The sequence below is a fragment of the Periplaneta americana genome, chromosome 1, assembly GCF_040183065.1.
Source record: "Periplaneta americana isolate PAMFEO1 chromosome 1, P.americana_PAMFEO1_priV1, whole genome shotgun sequence".
Lineage (NCBI taxonomy): Eukaryota > Metazoa > Arthropoda > Insecta > Blattodea > Blattidae > Periplaneta > Periplaneta americana.
The window spans coordinates 78,109,582-78,137,262 of NC_091117.1; the positions used below are offsets into that span (position 1 = coordinate 78,109,582).

The 27,681-nt window shown below is 34.6% G+C and overlaps 1 protein-coding gene across 4 annotated transcripts in view; it reads right to left on the reverse strand.

Annotated features, from left to right (window-relative positions):
* The window catches only part of mr (anaphase promoting complex subunit morula), a 33,760-nt gene extending 7,596 nt beyond the window's left edge, over window positions 1-26,164 (reverse strand). For 2 of the 4 annotated variants that reach the window (XM_069822622.1, XM_069822630.1), the window contains exons 1-12: window positions 25,949-26,164; window positions 24,760-25,195; window positions 24,043-24,060; window positions 20,127-20,232; window positions 17,232-17,370; window positions 14,051-14,222; window positions 10,904-11,129; window positions 9,249-9,436; window positions 7,157-7,331; window positions 4,529-4,769; window positions 4,251-4,380; window positions 2,005-2,090 (exon numbers count right to left, since the gene is read on the reverse strand). In XM_069822622.1, coding sequence (XP_069678723.1) covers window positions 2,005-2,090; window positions 4,251-4,380; window positions 4,529-4,769; window positions 7,157-7,331; window positions 9,249-9,436; window positions 10,904-11,129; window positions 14,051-14,222; window positions 17,232-17,370; window positions 20,127-20,232; window positions 24,043-24,060; window positions 24,760-25,195; window positions 25,949-26,029 — 1,998 coding nt within the window. In that variant the 5' untranslated portion in view covers window positions 26,030-26,164. The remainder of the gene's footprint in view (window positions 1-2,004; window positions 2,091-4,250; window positions 4,381-4,528; window positions 4,770-7,156; window positions 7,332-9,248; window positions 9,437-10,903; window positions 11,130-14,050; window positions 14,223-17,231; window positions 17,371-20,126; window positions 20,233-24,042; window positions 24,061-24,759; window positions 25,196-25,948) is intronic. The other 2 variants (XM_069822637.1, XM_069822645.1) reach the window with 2 other exon arrangements.
* Window positions 26,165-27,681: the final 1,517 nt, after the last annotated feature.

A 27,681-nucleotide genomic window follows, 5' to 3' on the forward strand; every position in this document is an offset into this window, starting at 1 on the left:
TGAGAGAACTTCTGAGAATCACTTCCTTGAATGATGGATCAGTAGAGATGACCCTATCGCCTAGCAGAGGCCACTACATTTGATTTCTATAGACTTTCTCATCTGGGATTATTTAAAAAATATAGTTTACAAAAAAATCTATTATGAATCTTCGTAAACTGTATTAACGTAATCATAAATGCCATAACCACAACTATGCACATGATCAAATTCATTACATTTGGACAATTGTCACAATGATAAAATGCATATATTCTACGTAATCTGCAGCAAATAGTAAATATCTCTAATCGCTGACAAGTTGTTGCAGTTTAATTTTATAATATTATTTTATATACCCCCTTTTTACGAATCTCTGAGGGATTACTTCCCCCCCCCCCTTTAACAGGGGATTCACATTAAATGGGAAGGAAAGACTAAAATAACCAGTACTAACATTTGTGTCATATACCAAATATTAAAATTATTTAATCAGGCCTTACTTACTTACTTACTTACTTACAAATGGCTTTTAAGGAACCCGGAGGTTCACTGCCGCCCTCACATAAGCCCGCCATTGGTCCCTATCCTGTGCAAGATTAATCCAGTCCCTATCATCATACTCGACCTCCCTCAAATCCATTTTAATATTATCCTCCCATCTATGTCTCGGCCTCCCCAAAGGTCTTTTTCCCTCTGGCTTGCTGTGGTCGTGCCAGAAAATCAATCCCATTCTGAGGCTTATTGTATGGATCCATCTTGAATCTTGCGTACACTACTTTTAACACTTAAGTATAAATGATTGATTAAATGGCAAACTTACTAGTGTTAAATTTTATAAGCATGTGTGGCTTACAGCTGTTTCGGTGTATCCTTCTCTGATGATGGTGTGAAGGATAAACTGAAACAGCTGTAAGCCACGCGTGCTTATAAAATTTAACACTAGTAAGTTTGCCATTTAATCAATCATTTATTGTACGGATTCGTAACAAGTTGTTTTTTAAGGTGATGGGTTGTTAGCCCTTTGCCCAACCCCCAAGCTGGAGGACCACCCCTTATCGGCTGTCCAAGACTGCTTATTCAATATATTCGCAACTACCCTCCATATCTGGAGGGCGTCTCCTCTATCCGCAACCTGAGGACATGCCATGCCGTGGTGATAGCAACCCACAATACATGGAGTTAATCAGGCCTACAATTATTATTTACAATACATTTCATTATAATACTTTCTAACTCTTCAAATGGTGATGCACAATGTTTTTCTGTTGGTTGAACCCGAACCACACTGAAACTTGGCATTGAAAATTTCTTTTTTCTTCTTCATTATTTCCAATATTATTTATTATTATTTTATTTCCATTATTTCCAACAATGAAGTAGTTTGCAAATCATGCCTTTTAGCCATAATTATGCGACAGAGATATTTTGAGGATTAACCTCGACATCCTTTATTACTTTCACTTTGCATTCTATAGTTAATTTCTTCTATTTAGTCGCCATTATAATGATGCATAACAGCACAAACTAACAAAATAACTTGGAAACAGGATCCACACAACTCGTGAGAACAAAGCAAGCAAAGCAACCACTCTGTGAAAGCAACACAAAGCAAGACTATAAAGAATAATGCCAGTGTGGTGCCACATTACTGTCAATTGAAGGCATTATAAAATTTGCTGGTACAATAAATTATTGAAAGCCGATTTGATATTTCAGGCTTCATTATCACAAAATCCACTTGAAAAGTATTCTGTAAAAGCAGGAATTATTACATTATTCTTATGGTAATTTGACTGGAACTTAATAGATTATTCCTTTAAAACGAGAACATTAAAACGGGGTTTTACTGTACATGCTGTGTAATCCCACGTAACTCATATATAAATTGACTACATTAAAGTACCTATATTTTCAGGTTTTTATCAGATTGAGAGAGAGAGAAAAAAAAAAGAAGAGACAGAAAGATGCAAGCAACACAGATATAAATGAAAGAAGAAAGCAAGAAAGGAAGAGTGACCATACCTGAGACTGCCAGAAAGCTATCTTCCTCCTCAAAACTGTAGCGGGAACGTGCATTAACTGACTAAGTTCTTCAATTGTCCACTGATCTGCAACACAATTTAAATATATTCTGAGCATTAAATACGACTTATCAATTATTATTAATCTAAGCTGCAGATTCATGTATTTGAAGTTATTCTATTCCTACGTTGTTAACCTCGAAATTTCATTCTTTTTTTATTGTTCCAGTAACAGCAGAAATTCGATTATATTTTTTTTCGGTTATTTAACTATGCTATATCAACTACTAGGTTACTCAGCATCGATGAAATTAGTGATAGTGAGATGGTATTGGCGAAATGAGATTGAGGATTCGCCATATATTGCCTAACATTCATCCTACGATTGTAAAAACATCGGAAAAAACCCAACCAGGTAACCAGCCATTGCGCGAATTGAATTCACGCTCAAGCACAGCTCAAGATCAGCAGGCAAACAAGCTACTGCCTGAGCTATGCTAGTGGCCTATCATTGTTAGTTCATCTAGGGCCCTTCAATAGAACTGCAATAAAAAGGTTGAGACAAGTGGCCTACTTGCTTGGAGTTCATATAGATTTTTCCCACAACCTAAATTGACTTGCAAGGACACAGAACACACACTCACGTATATTTTAGATGTTTTTCCCCCTCTTTTTATCCTTATTTCATACAATTAATTTGAAAAAGACTTAATTCTAGAAGTCGCACCTAAAAATCCTAATCCAATTATTTCATACCTATAAGATGCTAAGTGACCATTTCAATGCTTTTTGATAGGTACACAAGCTTCTTGGCTAGTTTGTTTATTGGTTCCATTCATTGAATGTTTACTTGTTCACTTACTGTATTTACTAATTTATTTAGGCTATTTGTTGAAGAAAAAGCTGTTGATTACGACAACAAAAACTCCAGTTTTTCTTTATTATTTTTTTAAGTCTTCAGCATGTTTTAACTAAATAAAGAAGGTACATATCTGAAAACCTCTGTAATATTTCGTTGTGTAGTTCCATTAAAAAGTGTAAAATGACTAGTTTGATTGCTGTAATTAATTCACAGTGAAGAAATGTCAGTTGTCCAAAAAGTATTAGGGCCTAAATGATTACTATACAATTGAAGTGCTTTCAGGTTGTGCAAAAAGTGATGTGTGAACTGATTTTAAGATGTCATAAACTGAAGCAACATTTTCCTCCTTTGAAATGAAATGTAAAATCTTTAATAGCATTTTTACAAACCTATAGCTCTCAAAACATTTGACTTTTTTAACTTAAAAAGTCGAAGATTAATAATGACTAACAATTCCCTACAGTGGATACCGTCTCATTGCGGCATTGCAGGGAATGTAATGGCAGATTCGCTGGCTAAGAAGGGAATGCATATTCTCCAAACTTTTCCCTGCACAATCCCATACTCCAGAGCAGCTGTAAACATTCGACACAGTCAGAGAAGCTTTCCGAGTTAATTTGGAGGATCAGATAAAAGATAAACTTTGGAAGAAATCTTTATTAACCGCACTCCCAGAATAGCCTAGAACAGCTGTTGCTTTATTTCGTACTGAAACAGGGCATGACTGCCTAGGTAGCAACCTTCATCGCCTAGGTATCCTACCAGGCCCATATTGTATCCTTTGCAATACCTTGAACGACATGGACGCTGATCACATCAAAATTTTCTCATCACTCTCAGCTAACAGTTTTGTGGACAGATACTGGGAGGCCAGAGAAAAAGTTATGAATTTCTAAACTATTTACTTTTAAGATGCACTCTTGCAATTGTCTTTATATATTCTCCGTTTCTTTTGCTTTTGGTCATTGTAAGGTTAATCACATTTGTCAATTATCTCTGAATTAAATAAATAAATAACAAACACAAAGCCTACTAACATTTAGCAAATTATCTGAATGTAAATTCTATAGAATAAATTTTCTACAATAACTACTGAATTTAATGGTACACGTCTAAATTAGATAATGTTTGCAGATGAAACATCCAATATGACAGCATATACACTCTTTAACTAATCCTTCATTACTACTATTAATAATAATAATAATAATAATAATAATAATAATAATAATAATAATAATAATAATAATAATAATAATAATAATAATATAATAATAATAATAATAATATATTATTATTATTATTATTATTATTATTATTATTATTATTATTATTATTATTATTATTATTATTTTCAACCTGTAAACAGAATCTGCTATGCTTACTTTTTGTCTGGAAATGCCAAATAATAGTGGCATGAATTGGAGATACAGTCAAATTAATTTTTCTGTCTTTCAGCTCAATATCAAGGTTCACTGACCCAAGATGCGGCTTCCAGCACAGTGTTCGGTTACCCTGAAATGTTAACACATACTTATACATACAATATCTGAATAAGTACCGATGATCAAGAAGCAATGATTACAATAGAAATTGATAAAAAGGAAAGATAATATATAACAGAATTAACTAACTCCCATGCAAAACTCTGCACAAATATTACCTTCAAGGTTTCAAAGGCTTTAGTATAAATCTGAAGGTGCTCCTTTACAAAGCTGGGTAACTCAAGAGTTTCCTCTTTGAACGGCGGCCAAAACTGTGCTGATAATATCATCGCTGTGGATGGGAACTGCTGTCTGTCGAGATTGAAATTTGGATCTGAATGTAGGTGAGTATTTATTCTCTTTGAATCATACACATCCTTCAACATCACTTCACAATAATGAAGTTGCGATTCTCCAAACCTGAACAAAAAATCACAGATTCTTACTAACAACATTGAACCTTCAAAACATAAGACACAATAGGCCTAACATATAATCTTCCAATTAAGAAAATTTCCTTCAAAAGAAGCTAATACAATTTGATGCCAAAATAATGTAATTTTATATACCATACTTACTTGTGTAACAGACACCACCACATAATGTATGTACCCTAATTTTTGACAGTATATGTAGGGGGGGAAAAAAGAAAATCCATGCATAATGTACGCATTACATTTTGAATTACTACCCGTGGTAATATACAATCGTAATGTTGAATGCACTTTTCATGTTTAAATTTTTAAACAAAGAGTTTATTTATTACGATTGGTTCTTTTTAAAATGCAAAAAATGGATTGTGATTAGTTCTTTTTAATAGTTTAAAAACTTTCAAAGTGCTATGAGCAGCATTAATGTCGATAGTAGTCTCTTTTAGTGTTGCTTGCTTCAATTGGATTTTCTGTGCTACATTTATTATTCATTTCGTATGTTACACACTTTACATTATTACTGTTCATAAGCATTTGATATATTGACACTTTTGAAGTCATACAGTCGATTATTTTCAATACTACTTGAATGTCTGATATCGAAATCAGCTGTGATTATCACGTGAGATGTCAGGTAGTTATGATTTTTTTCCTTAACATTTTTTTCTCGCATATAATACCCACTCTGGATTTTTAACCCAAATATTCTGGAAAAAAATGCGTCTCTTATACATATGGTATAAAAAATTTCAATTTATGCTAAATTTGTTATATAAATAAAATGAACATTCCTTCAAGAAAAATTGAAAATGGTACTATGAGAATTACAGCATTTGTGAAATAATCATCTTATTCATTCTTAAGTTATAAATTGAAACTAGCAGTCCAAAGCTGCTCTCATAGACTAGTTTTCGAAATACAATGGAGGTGACATTTCTCTTCATCTTTGTTCAGCTCAAGTGCCTTAAAATGCTTACTAAGTTTCAAAGCATCTGACACTACTACGAAAATATTGGTGAAATTGTGTCTTATTCAGCTCTGAAATTGCCTTTTTCACAGAATTTTAAACTCTAACGAGTTTGTATCTAGTTCATAGTCTGAATTTCAAAGTCCTGAAGTCTCTGTTATAAAATGGTCATTGATTGAAAGTGGCAAAAGATCTTTTTTTTTTTTTTTTTTGAACAGATACTAAAACCCAGTATAGGTGCTCAAGGAAACTGTCAAACAAAACTGCACATGCAAGTCATGAAGTAAGTTGTTGGAAAAATGGGGTATCCACACAGTTCAGTGTTCGTTATGTCTTTGTCCTCAGTTATGACCAATCCACCATGGAGTAAGGTATGATGCTTTGTATTTTTGCGACTTGTTTCACTGTAAAAAAAAAAAAAAAAAAAAAAAAAAAAAAAAAAAAAAAAAAAAAAGTGAACCCACCAAGTGGTTACAGCAATCTAGTTGGCCCAGGGAATGGCTTTTGAAAAAGCATCATTATTCCCATGTGAAATTAAGACGAGACTTAAGTTCACATTTTTTTTTAGAAATGACCTAGAGCTCTTTCATACAGCAACTAAATTCTTTCATATACCACAGATGTATTACGATGTCTATTTGCACTTCAATTTCAAAGAAAGCAACGTTAAATATCATGTTTATTCGTGTATAACTCGCACTTTTTTTACCGAAAATACGGGGAAAAAATCGTGTGTGTGTTATATGCGGAGATTTTTTATGTAGGAAAGGTTTTATAAAGAAACAAAGCATTTAAGACATATTACGCTTATTTATTCTTATATCCACATACAACTAACAGATCTAATATGATGCCTGGCATTCTCACCTTATTCATTGTCACTGCTGCTAACTTTCGAGCTATTCTCACCTAAAATGCATCACGTTCATTGTTGTCATTAACCCATACTCCATCACATCTGCACTCTCATCAAGCACATTTGTGATGACTGTTTTAAAAAAAACTGATGTGGGAATTTTAAACTTAATGTACTTACGATATGTCCATCTGCCAAGAAATTAATGCGAGATGTACAGCGACATCAAAAACTTTTCCTTACATTTTTATTGTACATTGTTTTTTGACTATACCATGCAGGCTTTGCGTAATGGTAAGTTTTAGTTGCCATGGTAATATTTTACACTGCATAGGTACAATCAGGACATAGTTAAAAATGCAAGAAAAAAGTTTTTGATGTCACTTTATATGCAGGGATTTTTTTTCTGTAATTTCACACTGTACGAGATATACACGAATAAATATGGTATTTTATTATCCTTGACTGAGTTTGAACTGGCAATATTTGAATCTAATAACGAGCATGGCAATCATTCAACCACTAGGAATAACATTTATGTGCATGTCTTCACCTGAGCTTTAGAAGTTCAAGGTATCGAATCTCTTTCTCTGTGTTGTAGCTGAACTGTGATAAGAGTCGATCAGCAAGAAGTGTGCGATACTCGTTCACGAACAGCTCCTTGCTTCCATATACATTCACCAACATGGAAATTATATCAGACGTTCGTCGACTCTTTGATGTCTTAGCTGCAACAACACAAAACCAGCAATTCATTTGTGCTCTCACATTAACACTATAACATGGTTAAATCGAGCATGTGGCTCAGTGGTAAAACATTGAATTTGCATTTTGGAGTTACAAGGCTCAAATTTCAGGACTGGCCAATCTAAATGGGGGTTTGTAGTGGTTTCCTTGATTATAAAAAACTAGGAATCTAGTTATTACAGAGATAAGTGCTGGATTTCTTCCTATTTTCACAACAAATCTACAGATATGTTTTGCTAGACTTCATTTCTTACAGATTATACACGACTGACGTCTGTAAATATGACCACAAGATGGCATGTGATTCGCAGACTTAGGGCTGGTATTATAAACGCCATTTAAACCTTACATTCAGTTTAAACTGAAGTTTTTCGTTCTGATTCGTATTATATATCTTAACTACCAGTTAATCTTGAGTTAACTTGAATGGCAGTCCTCTGCCATTTAACTGCAGTTCAAGGTTCAATAATGCAAGATGGTGGTTCCCACAATACCCCACACATGGATATTGCAGATGTTTTCCAAGAACTTATGGACGACAATAAGTGAGTGATCAATATTACTGAATGACCACGGCGGCCAGAATTTTTCGAAATAGAGTGCACCACTTTGAAATATAAATGCATATAAGTTTTAAAACAGATTGAGGCTTTCGAAGCAGACGGTGCTAACCTTCAGAATTAGGCTTATAGTCCTAACCTTGTTTCGAAAAATTGAAACTCGGATACAACATGCAACAGAAAAATGAGGAAGTGTAAAAATATGTGTTTTAGGGATTGAATTTAAAGATTATTTGAAAAGATAAATGATATCTTCTTTACTTTTGAAAACATTCTGTTGAATCTCTGCATTAATTACTAGTTGCGCTGTGCTATTTTTCCTCTGGATGTCCTAGGCATACTGAAAAGATGGAAGATTTCGAAGGTGTCCATAAATCTACTATAAACCTATTGAGCATTGTACTGTGTGTGGCAGAGTTAAGTCTGAGAATCATACTGAAGTACACAGTAGTATAGATTTTTTTTATGAGACTCTCTCTGATATTGAAGAACAAAGATGTTTCTTAATGAAGATTCTCCACGAGCGTCGGCTATTTTAAATCAATAATGTAATTAAATGGCTGCATCGTCTTCTTTTCTTTCCTAGCAGTAATACCAATTGTATTCCACTACAGTTTAACTTAACCGAGAATCTGTAATATGGCATGTTGAGTTAAAGTCATGGTTAGGTTTAACCTAGGTTTAACATAATCTTTAGATTAACTGTATTTATAAAACTAGACCTTACTCATAGATAATGGAATCGAATTGTGAAAAAAAATACATAACCTAAAATGTGGGGAAAATAATATTTTACCATCTCCAAATGTTTCTGAACATGCAAAAACAGCGAATTTGGGATTTATTGAAAAACTTCGCGAATTGGACCAATTTAACGAAAAAACATTCACGAGATTGCGTGTTTTCAGTTTTTTTCTTGTCATAGAAACATGGAGTAAGAGCAACGGTGAACAAAGAAGAGTTCGAGCTGGTACTGTGGACAGGTCCCTAGCATAGCTCAGTTGGTGTCAGCATTCAATGCATTGAGCTGAAGACCTGGGTTTGATCCCCAGAGGTGGAGCGAAAATTTTATCCTAAAATAACATATAATATAACAGATAAAAATCTGTATAAATAAAAATATCATGTAGGCCTAACTAATAAAATATCACAGATCAGTTCATTAGATACTAACAATCTTTAAAAATATTTTCAAAAGAGTTTACAGATTTAAAAACTCTCATAATGCATTTTGATAAAAATTTAATTTGTAAGCTGCTAAAACATAAAAAGGTACTGTATTAAACACTGAGATTAAATCTCAAGCACAATATATGACAGTTACAAATGAAAGCTTACAGGGATCAGCATCAACAGGGTCAGGATTCCAAGTTTCCCAGTTCGTCATGTCCTCGTCTGATGGAGTACATTCATCCAATTGTAAAGCTTCACCCCTCACTAATTCATCAGCCAGTTCACTTGGTCCCTCTTCTGTCAAACTGCTCACAACACACCGCACAGTGTCATCACGCCAACGCAAATACTGCCTGTAACATATTCCATCTCAAAATATGTCAAAGTAAAGAATGACTTTCAGCTACACCACATTTGTGTTAACTTTCAGGCTGCTCAGTTTTAAGGAATCTATTAAGCAGCAATAATAATTCTTTAAAACTGTCTCTGGACAACTACAGAGATTATTCAAAGATGACATAAGGGTAGACAAATATGGAGCTATGGTGAAATGTTAGGGAAACCAAAATACTCAAAGAAAACCTGCCAACTGGAAATGAATCTTAACAGACTTTCTGATAAAGAATATAAAAGAAATTATATTTATGTGGGAATGATGTACATGAAATATAATAATTTTAGTACCAGTCTGTTTGTGTACAGCAATTTCTATAGATGTTGTATTATATCTCTGCCGGTGACTGACCATTGAGTCTCAAGTGGCTTAACTTGGTCAAGGCAAAATAAAATGTATATGTTTGGCTTCATTTCAATGCTCTGGTCACTGCTTGCCTAAACGTAAGGTGACAGTTTAGAGATACATTAGTACAACCTTTTGCTACTTCTCTTTTCCATCACCACAAACTGTGACATTGCACAAAGCCAGAGATATAATACGAGATCTGTATTAAACTATTGCACCAGTAGTCTACCTATGAGTTAATTTATGTGGAAATAATATATATGAAATTTATTTTTTATTTATTTTTATTATTTAAATTTAAATATACAGAATACAGAATATAATTACAACATAAATAGAAATAAAATAATACAATCAATATAGAAAAGAAGATACAATAATATTAACAAAATTGGAGGACCGAATGAGCAGTGCTCGTGTTCGATCGCAGTTCAGATATATTATTAATAGGCCTATGAGAGAATATACAAAATAAAATAAAATAGGAACTAAAATTAAAATTACAGCTGCAATGAAATTATATAATATAATATCAACATAGAGAAGAATAATATCGTACGTGAATAAAGAACAACAATATATGAAAAAATATATATTCCAAAATTATAGAATACAAATATAATATAGGCTGATTAATTCATACCCACAGACTATAAATTTATTTAATAAAATTGAAGACATTAACATGGTTCTAATTTTCTTGTTATATGTTAGTGGGTTATATGTTAGAAGTTCTGGGTATAATTTAGCTAAAGAATTATACAACCGAGGGCCAAAATTAATGCTATGCTTTAGACCAGCAGAAGTGAAACATTTAGGTTCTACTAATGTTGAATTATTATTTCGTCTTGTGTCATGATTACGTGCCTGTAATATAAACTTATTACGATTTTTATGATAAAATTTTAACAGAATACATTTATAAATTTGTTCAATATTAAATACATTAAATTCAGAATAAATTACTTACTGTATAAAGAGAAAGTATGAGCACCTTCGTAACACTAATTCTTTGTGTAAGAAGCTATGATATGAAGGAAGGAACATAAACATTTCACTGTTATCAGAATACACATACCTGACAGGTTGTGTCACAGTTTCCAGAAGCACTCCTGTTGGATCTAATTGCCGCAGAGCCCTAATGGCTGCTACATATGCAGTCAGCACATCTGGAGTGTTAACTCCTGGATGCAACAATCGTGTTTCAAGTGCCCGCTGCAACTTCTGTGTCAGATACAATCTCAAATCTGTCTTCTGCAAACAAATCCGAAGGTCTTCTACAGCTGGCTGAGAGTCTGGATATTCTGTGACAAACAATTGATTTAAATAATTAAACTATTACTAAACTAATTCCACTTCTAGTAAAATCTTGTATGATGTATTTGCTGGTATATTACAAATTTACAGTATTTCAAATATAAAGTAATATGTAGCTCTACTTTTATCAAATAACTAATCTAACTAAGAAAAAATGACTTTTAATCTTCTTCGTCAAAACCCAGAAATTTATCTCCATAGCTAGACGAAGAGTCACTTGAAACCTCTTCTAAATCACAATCTAAGTCCTCATACAACAAACTGTCCACTGTACTATCCAGTGCAATACTGATGCCACACTTCTTTAAATGATTTATCAACTGTCTCAGTTTTCACAGCATTCCATGAAGCTTTAACCCAGTCACAAATTCAGTATTGGTGTATAAAACGCACAGTTCTTTTTTAAAGAAAAAAAAAAAATGCGTCTTATATGCGACCAAACAAGGTAATTTTCGAAAACGAACTTGCTGTCTTGTTTCCTCATTTCTCTAAATGGAATTAAAGAGTGGGAGTTCTGCTTTGTGAATATTCTTATTGGGCTTTTGACTATCACTGAATATGGGTACATTACATTCATAAGCAAAATGGACCTTCCACATTTGGTAGCAGAAAAAAAGACGCGAGTGGAGGAGAGGTGAATACAAATTAGTTGTGCGAAAATGGAGAAAAACTGCATAAGAATCAGTGAATAGAGATTATAAAGAATGGACACTGAGCGAATTTTCCTGTGTTTTGTTTCTCTGTGCGCCGGTGTTTAGTTCCACTTTCAAGAGCTAGAGGTTAGTGTAATCGAGCATACGCTAAGATAATAATTGAGTATAGAGTTGAGACACAGGATCCAAACATTGCCTACCTTATTGCATAATCCAGTAACGCTTTGCTTCAAATAAATTCAAGTTAACAGCTTTTCCTTATTTCTCAGTGACAAACTAGTTGTAATAATAATTTTTTATGTTTTATTTATAATAAATTATATTATAAAATAATATAATACATTATAAAATTATGTATCAAATTCGTTTATAATATACGTATATGGTTTTACTTCTCATAAGAGTTTTGTTTTTCCATTTTCAGTGCCATCAAATCATTACATATTTTAATTGTTGTTTGGGTCAACGTCTCAACTTTCATTATAAAGGAACTCTAGAGTCTAAACATTACAATTAATGACGGATTTATTATTTTATGGATCCAATTTATTTTATTTGAGTACATAGTGTACCTAGATGTACCGGTATTAATTATATGTGTTATATTTCTGCTATGTCGACTGCTAGCTGGTCTGATGTCAGCGCCAACTCCTGGGAGAAAGCAGAATCTCACGCTCTAGCTGGCTTGAAGGTCATTGAAATCAGTCCGGCTACATCAAAGGTACAGATGCGAAGTGTCCATTCTTTATAATCCCTATTCGCTGTAAGAATGGCGTAAAAACAGAAGAAAAAGGGACTTCACATTCCAATATGGCAAAAATGGCCTATTATTCGTAATTATAAAGTTTTTATACCTGAACTACCATTACTGCTATGCTATCTACGAATAAGTTAGTGTTGTCTGTAAAATACCAAACAGAAGATGACATACTATAAATAAAATCCAAGTTCTTTCTAGTGACATTTAAATCACCTCAATTGACAACAGAATGTTTGCTGTATTGCGTCACCCAATGTCTGTAATTTTCATATGTGCAGAAAATATACTTCGGATTTTATTTCATCTAAATTGTTATAGTTGTGACATCTATAGAGCAATGAAGGAGTTTTAATAAGTTCAGTATGCTTACTTAGTTTCTATAGCATAATTTAAGACCATTGATATCACGCCCTCCCCTTCAAAAGAAAAGTTCCACAAGCTTTCATGGCTGATTAAGGAGTTTTATGGCAGATTTGAACGGTAATAAAATACGGAATTCAGAAAGCTATTATAATGTAATATAACTGAATTATAATCAAACTCTTCAGATTATTCCCTATGTAGTAAATAAAATTTCTCCACAGCTATAAATAAACCAATTAATCTCAATCCGAACTTCTACATTCAACAGCTATTCTCTCCATTAACAACTACAGTGCATGCATTTTATCTCTCCATGCTTACACATGGAACCTGAATCGGCAGCAAGTAGCTGCATATGCTGCCATTTGAAGACATGCATAGTTGTTGATGAGGCGGTTATCTTATTGTGTGCTATATTAAGTTAGTTTCAGAGCAGTACACCTGTTATTGTGTGCAGTGTTTAGTTGAGTTTCACAATATTACATCTGTCATGTGCAGTGTTGAGCTTCATTGTCTGCTTATGTCAGGTGCTTGAGTCATGGTTCTGAGATTTAATATAGAACAAAGAATTTTCATGTGCTGTAACTTTTGAAAAAAAAAAAAAAAAAATTAATCCCCTGCTCAAAGTCGAAGAGAATTTCAAGAATGTTTTCCTGGGGTTAATCCACCTGAGAGGACTACTGTTCATAAAATAGTCAATAGTAAACTGCATACGAGTTAAACTTTTGATTATGATAATTCACAAATTAAAGCAGCTACCTCTCAGAGCAAATTGTCAGCTTCTTCTGGATAAATCATATAACAATGGATATTATACTGGAATTGTTATATGCCATTACACTTGACTACTACTAGTCATCCCACTCACTGCCACACACACCAGTTAAATGTTAGTGAATCAATTTTAGATAATAATCTGTTATAAACAAATGCTACAGGAACAAAGTACACTTCTTTGGTTCAAACATTCTTTGGCTTTAAATTGAGTCGTAAGTTACGTATATTGGAGAAATAATGACAAACATCAGATGCCACAAAAATATAGCCTGTTTCTCTCCTATAGCAGCCTCTTGTCAATAGCTTAATCCGTAACACTAAATTATTAATTGGTACTTGTTGAAATGAAACTCACCAATAATAATATTAAAGAGTTGCTCTATCCGTGTGCGGGTGTAGGTCTCATAGAGGAAATGGGATATTTTCTGCTGATATTTCTTTATAGAAGAATGTTTTGATGCATCTGGTGACACTGCATTGCCAATGTACACATGATTCAACCAGCCCATTACAACAGTGTTTAGCCACTGCAAAATAAATCAGTTGTTGAAACAGTTGCTTATATTAAAAATGAGTAGGCCTATATATATTAGTACTAACCTTTATCCTGTTCGAAATTACCAAGCTCAAGAAAGAGAAAACAGCACTGAATATCCTCAGAGAATTAACGAACAATGAGAGTGTATTGAGTTAGTATGCAGTAATAGTATGTCACTATTCCATTATGATCCAAATATTGATTATGTTCATTTGAATGGTATTCAAGTAAAATGACTAAAATATGCAATAAATGCAATGCAAAAAAAAAAAAAAAAGATAATGAGAGAAACAGATTATAGTAAAAACCCATTTTAATGTTTTTAAAGAATAATCTATTAAGTCCCAGCCAAATTACCATAAGAATTATGTAATTAATTCCCGATTTTAAGGAAATCCGGTTTAAGGAAAGTCCTGCTTTTTCACTTTTCAAGTGATTTTGTGATAATGAAGCTCGAAATATCAACTCGACTTTCAATAATCAATAGTAACGGCATATTCGATAGAGCACCTCAATTGATAGTAAAGTGGCACCATGAGGTGGTGTTAGTCTTTATCATTCTTTATGGTCTAGCTTTGCATTGCTTTCACAGAGTGGTTGCTTTGCTTGTTTTGTACTCTCGAGTTTTGTGGATACAGTTTCCAATTTTTTTTGTTAGTTTATGTTGTTTATGCATTGTTATAATGGTGATTGGAAGAAATTAACTCTAGGATAGAAAGAGAAATCACATATGGAAAAAAGAGCATGGTTTGCTAACTATTTCATTATGGGAATAATGAAGAAGAATAAATTTTCAATGCAAGTTTCAGTGTGGCCTTGGTGTGGCCTTAGTTCAACCAAACAGAAAAAACATTCGTGCCACACCACTTGAAGAGTTAGAAAATATTGTAATGAAATTTATTGTAAATAATAATTGAAGGTCTAATTAAATGGTTATAATAAAGTTTGGTATATATTATAACACACATGTTAGTAATACTTATTGTAGTCTTTCCTTCCCATTTTATGTAAACCTCCTTTCGAGAAAAACCCCTATTTAAGAAAAAAAAAATTATCCTCCAAACATTCGTTAAAAAGGGGTTCTACTATATGTTGCGCCGCTGAAAAAGTTGTTCTTTCTGAGATTCAAAAGACCCACAACCACTAAAAAACTTACTTATAGGAGAACATCCATTACCAACACACTTTTTAAATAATATAAGGTAGTACAACATCTTATTCCAAGTGGCATCGTTTGGTGCAAAGAAATACACAAAGTCAATTTTATGCCAACATTTAGGGTGGTATTCATAGACATTTCGCAGCACGCGCTACGAGCGTACTAAGTACTAAGCTAGCCCCGGCTATCCACTGGTTACTAGTACAGAATTCAAATCATATCCTATCGCTGACACTGGTTTATGAATACGAAAAACGCTGATCATCCACCGAAAGCCCACACTAAAAATGTCTATGAATACGGCCCTTAAAGTTCAAGCATAGGCTTATCATTTAATTGGAAGTCTTCTTCCAGCTAGAAGTAACAACCCTCAGTTCTTACAAGTATATTTTGTTTCAGACGCTGACCAATTGAAAGGGTGAGAATGATATAGTCCTAAGTCACTCAGACAAAATTTTACAGGAGAGTGTATTGAAGGTTTAGAGTCTAATGCTATTACACTAGTTTCCAAGTTTGAAAGCGACAAACAAGAAGTAGTTCTATAGGCGAGGAGTGAGTGCGGGCTAGAGGGGTAGCTTGTACAGCTTTGCAACACTGAGCGAGAACGTAACTTTTCACTGGCATTTACAATAGAAAAATTCGCCTGCTAGAAACAAACTGGCAATACAATGCCAACCGAGCGCGGTTCGATATTCTCTTGTTCGCTGGGACAATGTTGCCAAGCCATGGTGTCATGTCTTAGATGTAATTGCTTTCGTGTTCTGTATCATTGCTGCTGTTATTGCGAGTGTAGAAGTGTTACTAACACTGTGAATAAAAGATGCATGTAATCTCCTGAGTGCTTCAACATGAAAAGGAAGTGAAGAATATAAGACGGTGGAAACAGAAATTATCTATGTGGCAACCGAGCCTCTACTGACAGCAACATGATATCACTTCCTGGTTAGTCGCTTTATAAGGTGGAAACTAGTATAGGTGCAGTATCATAATTTCTTTGGTGTATACTTACGTCATTTGTTGAGTAATTTTTATAATATTTTCATAGTTTCTTCCCCGTATGTGTAAGAAATGAACTCGCATAAAAAAACTTTTTGTTAAAAGTGTGGCTTTGGACTATTTCATTCTCACCCCTTCAATTGTCTATTGGGATCACAAGACAGTAATTACAGCAGTACCAACCACCACCACCCCCACCGCCGCCGCCACCACCACCACCATGAAGGAATTAGGCACTTGTGTCTATTCCGGCTTCAAAGGATTGTTGCAACCATCTTCATTTGGGCATCCCAGGCTTCTCTGTCCCTTCACTATGGATTTTAATACTTTGCTGGTGATATTACTCTCAAAGTATTTATTGATATGTTCCTCCCATCTACTTCTGCATTCTATAACGTTTTATTAAATGAGAAAATGTTTAGTCCTTCTTGACATATTAATTTCTCTTTCTATCCATTAATCTATATCCTCCCACAGATAGCAAAAACTTCATTTTCACTGCTGGATTAGTTTACAATCATGTTGTGTTAAGTGTCCAGGTTTCACATGCATTTAACAATGTATGAACATCCATCACTTTATAAACCAGACCTATTTTAGACAAGATCAAAATGCTTACATATTTTACTAACTGATCGCCACTCCGATTAGGATAAAATAGATATGGATCGAACACACCTTGCACAAGCACCAAGGATGCTGTGGAGAGGCAGACGTTTCTTCACTCCACCTCTGAGGTTATCTAACTTTGGTGGAATTGTTGATTGATAGTTACACAGTTCGCCACATGGTTTTATCTAACATTCTTCTTACAAATTTATTCAGACAAAAAAGTATATTTACCGACTCCAATGAAGATATGTGAGATGTATCAAAGCTTCCTTTGCATGACTCTTGCACATGATTTTCTACTCTTATGTGAATCAGGGACGTAATAACTTCTCCAGCAAGTCTTTCCAGAAGGTCCAATTCAATGAGTTTCCTTAAAAAAAAAGTGAATAGGCTATATAAAAGAAAATCAATATCTAAGGTATCTACTGAAGATCAATTTTCTATCAGTTCAGTGACACACTATCAACTGACATAGTTACAAGTGAGTGAGTTTGGAAGCAAATATTATACAGAAAATATTACAAAATTTCAAAGACTTATTCCATGTTTGATGATGATGATGATGTTTATGATTACACACAGTGATGCACTCATTAAGAGGCTTTAAACTTTTCGCAATAAAGTAATTATTTATTCTTAGTTTGGAATGAAAATATATATATAGGCTACACACATACCTCCTCCCACCTCTTTGACATGTGGAATATGAAGTGTTGGTCTCTTGGGAAAGTCTCTTTTAATTATTTTGACAGTGATGCCTGCAATCACTTTTTACATCCTATGTCATGAGATCATACAGCTTCTGGCTTCCTGAATGTTGACTGGCAAGACTTCGTACTGTTCTGTTATTATTACCCATAGATACAACATTTTAGAGGTACAGTTCAATCTAACAAAAGTTTTCAAAATACCCTTTGCTATGCTTTAAATGAGATCTTTGTCAATAAAAAACAAAAGACACATTCTGTACAAATAGTACATAATAGCTTTGTCATGCAACAGTCAAGTTAATCATAACTAGAGCAGGGACAAGTCACTATTAGAGGAAGAGTCCAAATCAGTAGGAGGTGAAGGAGATACATTTTACACAGTTCAAATTTTTAAATTGTTTTATTTAACGACGCTCGCAACTGAAGTTATATCAGTATCACTGGTACGTTGGAATTTTGTCCCACAGGAGTTCTTTTACATGCCAGTAAATCTACTGAAATGAGCCTGTCCCATTTAAGCACACTTAAATCCCATCGACCTGGGCCAAGATCGAACCCGCAACCTCGGGCACAGAAGGCCACCACTCTACTGACTGCGCCAACCAGGCCGACTATACAGTTCAAGATATTATGTGTATACAACATTTTAATTCTAAACTAAAAACAAATAATGATTTATTTGGGAGTTCTAGTGAGTGGATCAATCTATATTATGAAGAGAAGAAGGAAAAGAAGAGATGAGGTGGAGAAGAGGGGAGGTGCTGGTGATCCTGATAATTACAGATCAGATTTTAGGTAAAAACCAATTTTATTTCTAGACAGATAATGCTAATTTTATACAGCGTAAAAATGCCTAATTTGATGGTAGAATCTACTGTCCATCCGAGTGGTTATGTCGCAAGACCATTGAAATTAGGAAATCACATGACAGTTACTTAACGAGGTCCTTTACTTTAAATTATTTTAAACAGTTGTATAATATTACGCAGAAGTTCAATTCCGAACAGAAAATGTTTTCAGGAAATAGCTGACTGTCCAGCCACGGACCTTTACAGAGGGACCAGAAAAAAATGGGTGGGGGAAATTGAGATCTGACATAACCACTTGGACAGTCAGTAGTTTAGCGTATTGTACCTTAAAACACAGTATGTATCAAAATAAACAGTACTAAAATTATTGCTTGGCTCCTGTGCATGCTTGCCTAGCAACAAGTATTTATTTATTTACCACAGAAGAAAAGTAAAGAAGGTAAACTTGCGAATTCTAAATGAGGTAGCAGAAGAAGTGGATAGCTTCAAATACTTGGGGTGTACTATAAGGAGAAACATCAGTGGCGTAGCCAGCGGGTCAGCCAGGTGGGCCCAGGCCCACCCCAAAAAATGCGAATTTTTGCGTTTTTTTAATGGAAAATACTCAACATTAAAACTAAACCATGGAGCCAGAGCAATAGTTGCAGTCGATAGCATTAAGGTAAGAAGTCAAAAATGCGTTCATTCTTCAAGAACCAATTTAACTGTGTTGGATTGGCCTAAAAAATTGTCTGGCAGTGATAGAAAGAAGAAAGCTGTGGAGGCTACTGAATTGTTACATCAGCTAGGAAAATTTGACAGCTTATTTTATTTAGTATGTTTAGATGATATTCTTGCAAATTCATTATCGGAAGCACCTCAGTCTTCAAAAATGGATATTAGTAAATGTTCGTCCTTCATTAAAGTAATGATATAAAACTTTTCAAAGCTCTGAAACGAAGAAAAATTCGACAATCATGTCAAGCACAAGGCTTTGTAATCTAGCAATTCTATCTATTGAGAGGGAGAAAAGTTGGGATTTATTGAAGGATCCATCATCAGCGATTGACAGATTCATTGGTAGGAAATCTCGACAGCTCCAGTTCACCTTATGAAGTGTTTGTACAGATATGACTAGCATGATTGTTTATCATAATGTTGCATGTTATTAAATAACACTTCCGAGAATGAGTTTCAAGAGAGTTGATGGCAGCAGCATGTCAGGAGATGGGTCAGGTACTTTCTAACCAAAAATATTAATCTGGCCCACCCAAAATAATTAGTCTGGCTACACCACTGAGTAACATGAGCCTCTGCCAGGAAGTCAAAAGGAGAATAGCAATGGCAAAGGAAGCTTTTAATAGAAAAAGGCGCATCTTCACTGTCAGTGAACATGGAATTTTGTTTTACAAAGATATATTTATGTTCCAGTTTATGGGAATATCCCAGGAAAAATCCTCTGCAACATCTGCTTTGTCCATCACAACCTAGCCACGGACCGAACCCCGGCCACCTGGATATATGATTAGATGCTAAACATAATAAGCTGTAGTAATTAAATGATAGGAGAGAGAGATACAAATCAGATAGTTTAAATTCTTTCACACAGCAGTTTGAAGAGGAATCACCTGTTGGTCTCGTGAAAAACCTGCAGAATGGACTGGCACTGACACTGCTCCATTTCGTGCCCGCAACCACCACATTGCACCCCATCTTCTAAAGATTCGTCTTGGTCTATAGGAACAGACACAAGTATAAATTATTGTGGATAGAAATGTAATGTGTCAGTTTTATTTCTGTTTCACTAAGCAGCACTTACTCCCACAGCTGTGTTATAAGTATAGTCCAGATTTATATGCAAAATCCATACTGCACATGCAAACTCATTTAACATATGCAAATATGTTTTTTTCGATTATCGAAATATATTTGTTAGTGGATATGATTGCATATTTTAAGATTTATTTACACTGCATGCATATTTTCCTATTTCAGTATAAAAATTGCATATTCTGGACATATTCTGACATATAATATTTTATTTTGTAATACGAAAATTATATATTCAGCAATTCTCCTAAGCAAAGTTAATCATTGAATTACTGCTAAATTTTTCAGTACAAAAATCTGCTTTCTGATAGGAATAGGAGTGTCACCATTGAAAACATGATGGCATTTATTTCCTGCAATTCTCAGCTTTAATGTGAGTAAATGATATACATTTTTTACTTAAATAATATGGTCAAACTCTAGTTATTTGTTTAACTGTGTTTCATTGCAATGTACAATGTTTTACACAACTTTCAACAAATTGTGCATGCAATTAGGTTTAAACACCTGCCATCTTGTTACTCCATTTAAAAGTAAAAACATTTACGAACTGTTATTTTTCGAACTTACAGTATATTGCATATTATAGTGTATATTTTAAGATTTTATAAGCGTATTTGCATGCATATTTCAAGCTTTATAAATGCATATAAATTCGGATTCTAGTTATGAATTTCCTTACATGTTCATGCAATAACATAAAATCGGACAATTGAGCTCACACAGCAGACAGCCCTACGTGACTTCAAAAATAAATTTTCTGGCAGTAGGATTTGCGGTCAGAACAGTGACAAGAAATCACGGATCTTCCCCCACCTATCAAACGAACTACATTTACCCTGATCATGAATCGAATGACAATGGCAACAAGTTTAGTGGCAGAAGAATTCATGAAGGGCCTACACAAGAGAAGAAGCAGATGACAACTGACCTTGGTAAGGACAGCATAGCAGTGCCAGAAGCAGAGTCATGGAAAACAAAATGGGCACATGTTGAGCTCCGGCATTGTGTCAATAATTGGAAAAGGTGATTAAGATTGAAGTGAAGTCAATATACTGTAAGTTTGTCAACAGAAGGGTCCTAAGACAAGGTGATTAAGACTGAAGTGAAATTAACATACTGTAAGTTTGTCAACAGAAGGAGGTTCCCAAGACAGTCAGAGTATGAAATGTGGTTTCAACAACACAAGCCTCAGTCCATGAAAAATCACATTGATAGTGCTGTTAGTAAGGAGTGCGAAGGAACGAGAGAGATTTTCAAATGTTCACTGAACAGATCACTCCAATATCTAGAGTATAGTATTGGTAATGGTGACGCTAAAATTAAAAAAAAAAATTTAAATTACGGTTTATTTAATGACGCTTGCAACTGCAGAGGTTATATCAGCATCGCTGGTGTGCCGAAATTTTGTCCCGCAGCAGTTCTTTTACATGACAGTAAATCTACTGACATGAGCCTGTAGCATTTAAACACACTTAAATACCAAATCGAACCTGCAACCTCAAGCATAGAGGGCCAGCGCTATACCAACTATGCTACCGAGACCAACAACTTCTTTAAACGTTCATGATCTTCTGTCATATGGCCCAGACACTGAGATAAAGGTGAATGTGTGGGGCATGTACAGAAAAGAATGAATACTAAGCCCAGGAACTTAAAAAAAAGAAAAAAAGAAAAAATTTCAGGCAAATGTGAAATAGAACCCACTTATGTTTTGACTTCTCAAATTCAGGGACACTACAAGTTCAATTACTCTAAAGGGGAATTTGGAGATTTCAGTTACGTTGGAAATCCTGGCATGTTGATGGAATGGGTACTTTGAGTTTTTCAAGTGTTTCCTAGAAAACATCTCTACTGTCTTCTTACTATGTCTAGGCATATTGGTTCAGATGTAGTTACAAAAATATTAATGGAAGGAGAAAAGTCGTGCATAATATGATGAACTACGAAGATTTTTATTAAATATAAAAATTTTACCAAAATATTATGAAATATGACAATTTTTCTGGCATTAATTGCATTCTATAAATTGTGAAACGTGAAAAATCCTTCTTCCCGTAAGTTACTGCTGCCAGGAAGGTTTATAACAGTGATTATCAACCGAAGACTACAGCCCCCTAGGGTCCAAGGAGCAGAAATAATGGGAGACCAGTGAACAAAATAATAATAATTTTTAAGAGTTGTTCCATGAAAATTTGAACCTCCGACTATTCTGCATTAAATAAAAACACAATTAAATCATTTTCTTTTTAAATTGATACCAAATTTCATATTACTATGTTCTATATTCTACTCTACATCTTAACCAGAGGGCCTAAAGTAATGTGAGGGCCTCATGATCAAAAAGGTTGAGAAACACTGATTTAGGATATGACATCTCATACTGTTCTACAGAACTTCAATGCAGTTTCCTTTCTCACTTTTAAAATTAATGTCCTTTTCATTGCTCCTATTAACTTGTTGAAATTCTGTATCTAGGCCTATATCAATAAAGTGTTCATATGAAATTATACGTTGTTGTTATTTTCTAATGCCAGGCGTTTGACAATAAAGTCATTTGACCTATTGCACTCCAATATTTTTCAAAGATATTATCATGGTCAGCCAATGAAGCAGAAATTTTGAGGTGCTCCGAATCCATTTCTTGGTTTGAGTTGCACAATGGGCAGTTAGGGGACTGATATATTCCAATTACTGTATATGAAATTATATAACTAAGGTAGTTAAACTGATTTAGTAATGAGGAGATTTTTAAGTATAGTAGAATCTCTCATATCTAGCATCTATGGGACAAGACCAATGCCAGATAACTGATTTTGTCAGTTAACTGAAAAATAACTTCATAGACTAGATTATTTAAATACATATTATTGGTGCCCACGTGCAGAGGTGCCACCATCTAGCATCTGCTGTTTCCAAACCTACCTACATTGCTATTTCGGGAGCTTTAGGGACTGGCTGTGAATTACCTGTTCTGCCATTTGTCGAGCATGTAATATTCACGTAACAGCTGTCTGTATGCACAAAAGTGGCACATAACATCGGCATTTTGTGATAGGCCTAACGTCACAATCTGTATATGTATATACTGCGCATCTACAATGCATTCAATTTAAAAGAGGACCACACACTGAAAATTACATAACTATATTTACCGTAAAATGGGATGAATCTGATACAGTGTCATGAAACTGATCTATTATGTTTTTTTTTTAAACAAAGGACAATGCATAGATATTGCTGGTAATTTGAAAGCACTGTTGACACCCATGTTCCTAAGAAAGATAATTTCCAGGAACAACTGATATTTAAATCATGTGCAACTGTGTTCAGTAGCAAGAAAGATTGTAGAGATGTGCTATATTTTTGTACTAAAAATTCTTGTATAAAAAAAACTTGACTGTACTTCACTACATATTTTGTTAATACAGTAAGTAACACAATATTTAATTTCATAGAACTCCCTTAAGGGTTAGTGTAAAATATTAGGGATAAATTAATTATTTTAATTTTTATTTTATGCCCTTTTTAATGTCATATTGTAGTTTTGGAAGGTAACTCCGATCATGGCAATACATTTGGTATTAATTCTGTCACTAAATTATGCTCCATTACCTAATTTTTCGCTGTGTTATAGGTTAAATTCAACAATGCGAGTACATGCAAATAAGCTAAGACCAATAAGAAACTGCAATTACACCCAGTGTAGCCTACCTTTCAATGTGGTGAAAGCTGTAAAAACAAGGAAAATTAAGCATTAGAAAGGTTTCGGAAGAATATGGGGTGCCTTACACGAAAATAAGTAATCTCCCCTCCCCCCACTCCAATGCCACCAGGTTGTCTGTTTTTTCTCCTAGCAGTGGCTTATATAATTATGTAACCCACTTCTGAGGTTGAGGCACCTGCTATGATAGGATGACCGTGTGGTGCCAGGAGAGGTCTTAAATCTAAACTTAACCTAATTTCCAGATCATGGACGAACACACGAACAATTTCCTTTCAGGAAATATTCCTGTGTTCTAAGGGGGAATCGAACCCGAGATCTCACGAACTGAAGCCAGAAGCTCTGACCACTAGACCATCAGGTTGGTCTGAAATGATTAGCCTAAATTATCGGAAGAACAATTGTTTGTATGCATCTGAAGTCTGACTAATGTAATATGTAGCTAGTCGACGATGTATGTAATGGAGAGGAAAAGGAACTGGCTACTCTATCCCATTATTTCCTGGCATAGTTGCTTCATAAGTGGTACCTTCTTGAGGTTCAGATCTGTCTTCAGACAGTTGATTAAACATCAACACAATATGGCACATCCCTAATCATAAATTCAAAATACCTGAATATTTAGGGCACAGACAGACATTATTTTGTACAGGTAAGTGAAATAAGTAAACATAAAAATTAGAAGAAATAAATTTCAAAATTCTTACCAATATCAGATTTATCTGTGTTACAGAACACTTTGAAAGAAACTTTATAGAAGTCTTCAGTGATAATTTGATGTGTTAATGGAAGCTGAGAATGTAATGTCGAAGTAACAATCACTTTGAATGTCCCGAGCAAGGTCTCTTCACCGTAAATCACACGATGACTTCCAGAATTACGGCGTAATTTTTCCAGTTTTTCTAATACAGGCAGAAAATTTGCTAGAGAAGAATAGAGATAATCGACAGCATCCTTAAAACGTTCAAAACCATCACTTTCATCTTCTCTCGTAGAAAATCTGCTCCAAAATTCTGGGGCAATCTTCTGTCGCATAATCTGTTCAATACGATAAATGATAGTATCCTCTATGAATGTGTTCAGCTTCAGTTCGTTTATTTCTTCAAGAAGATGATCATCTCCATGGCAATAACCTTTAGGTTCCTAAAAGAAAATTAATTTGGTTCTAATAAATCAAATAAATTAGGCCTACTACATTAGATAACAAAACATGTTTTATTCTGATTTCTAAAATCTGTTGAGCATCTGCAGTTATTGGAACGTAAAATGAATGACTGAAACCGGATGGTCTATGGCGAGTCCTTGGCATCAACACCTTTGATTTGATTACCCCCTTTGATTTGATTACCTGGTTGGGTTTTTCCGAGGTTTCCCCCACCGAAAAGGCAAATGCCGGGTAATATTTTGGCGAATCCTCGGACCTCATTTCATCTCACTACATCTCGCCAAAATGTAAAAAAATTGTACAACATTGTAAAAATTGTAGAAAATTACTAAATTGTAAAACTATAAAAATTTGTAAAAATTGTAATTGTAATATTGTAAAATGTTGACATGTTCCACATCTTAAAGCTTCATTGCTCATGTAAGATCTATGGAATAAAATGAATGAATGAAATGAAATGAAATGAAAATGAATGAAACAACCCCAGTCAAACAACAAGGGAGAGATGGGGCGGAGGGAAACCCCGAGCCGAAATCCCCTGTCAAACCCAATATTCCTAACCTCAATTATTTACTATTAGACTTTAATCACCAAAAAATGTGACCCATAAATCGTCAACTAACCAACAAATGGAGTTACAATTTTAATGTACTTTAAATAAAGCGTTATTTTGTAAGGCTCACTAATTACAGTCAACATTTCGTATATTAAATAAGGTAAAACATTCATACCTTGCTGGAGAGTATGGGAAACGCAATACAAATTTTATCCCATACACCGGCAGTGGAGAAGCCAACGGATGGCGATGCCATAACTATTTAATAGGAATGCTTGCTATTGATAATTTATAAATGTATTACCATCCACATTCGAACAAGACTTCACCCTCTTGCATAACAAATTCAATACACAATTAGACAAAGATTGAATGCAACGCGAAGCCCTGATCGATCAAGGCTCCAGTGTTGCCAACCCGATTCCTAAAAATCCGCTAATGTACAATGCAGAAACCGCTAAATTACTATATTGTTAATGTAAAATATGATTTTACCGCTGTGAGTGTTAAAAACCCCGCTAAATCCCTAAATGAGCAATACAAATCTAATACATTTTACCCGCTAAACTAACTATGAAAAACGCTAGATATAGCGGAAAAACCCCTGAATTGGCGACACTGCAAGGCTCGAAGTGATTTCTATCGACTGCGATTAATCGATGATAGTGACAACAAAACCAACCAGGAGAAGAGATTGCCGGGACGCCGGGAGATGCCGCGCCACTGCCGCGCTCTAACGAGACAAACGAAAGTGAAGTCACCAACACCTCTCTGTGATGGCGGATGGTTTCAAATATTTTTAAAGAACCTTCAAACTTCATTGTGGCTCCAAGGCAAAATGTGATGTCTTTCTGTCGATTTTCTAGTGTTTTCTCTACTATTATAGTGTCAAATCTGGTGTCTAATTCACCCATGAATTAAATGACAATATTTTGAGCATAGTAGTAGCCTACAGAATTATAACTACAATTTGGGATACGTAAATCCAGGTCTTTCGGAATTACGAAGCTTGATGCCTATGCTATAGCTCTGTCCACTTATAGTTAAAAAAATAGTCTTACTTCAATTTTCCACATAGTGCCCTAGTAGACAGACGCACTACTCCCATTATTTCCACAGCTTCCCGGAAGAAGGGTAGTCTAACCTCTGCAAATCACTAATTAATCGACTGCTTGACTTCATTACTATTGGATGAAAATTTCTTCTCACGCAGATGTTCTTTGAGTTTTGGGAATATTCTGAAGTCGCTGGATGACTGAAATGTATTATGGCTACATGCCAAGTTGCAAGTCTGTACCAGTACATGTCAGTGTTGGCTTGTAGCAAGTGTTCGAGTGGCCGGAGGTAATTCGTCAGTAGAGAAATATAGCCTTTCGAGCAAAGATTGTGATTAAACACCTGCAAAAGAAGGGAATATCTCCAATCTCAAATTCACCAAGATATGACGGGTAGTTTGGGAGAATCTACTGTATCTTATGGTGTAGTAAAAAGGTGGTGTCGAATGTTTAAATGTTGGAGAACTTCGTGTGAGGATGAACATGGTGGCAGCCCTTCCAGAACCATCACAACACAGAAAATATCAATAAAGTGCATGATTTAGTGCTACAAGATCGATGAGTCACTGTCAGGGATATAGTAGAGGAAACAGGCTTCTTATAATATCATAGTGTGCACAATATTTTGGTGTACGAATTGGGCATTAAAAAAATAACTGCACGGTGGGTGCCTCGAATGTTGACACGGACGCAAAAACGACAAAGAGCAGTGCTCTGCGAGTAGCATTTAACAACTTTTAGAGCAAAAAAAACTCTTGAACGATATGTGACTATGAATGGGACATGGGTTCATCACTATGACTTTGAAAGAAAAATTCAAAGTATGGAGTGGAAACATAATGGTTCACCGACC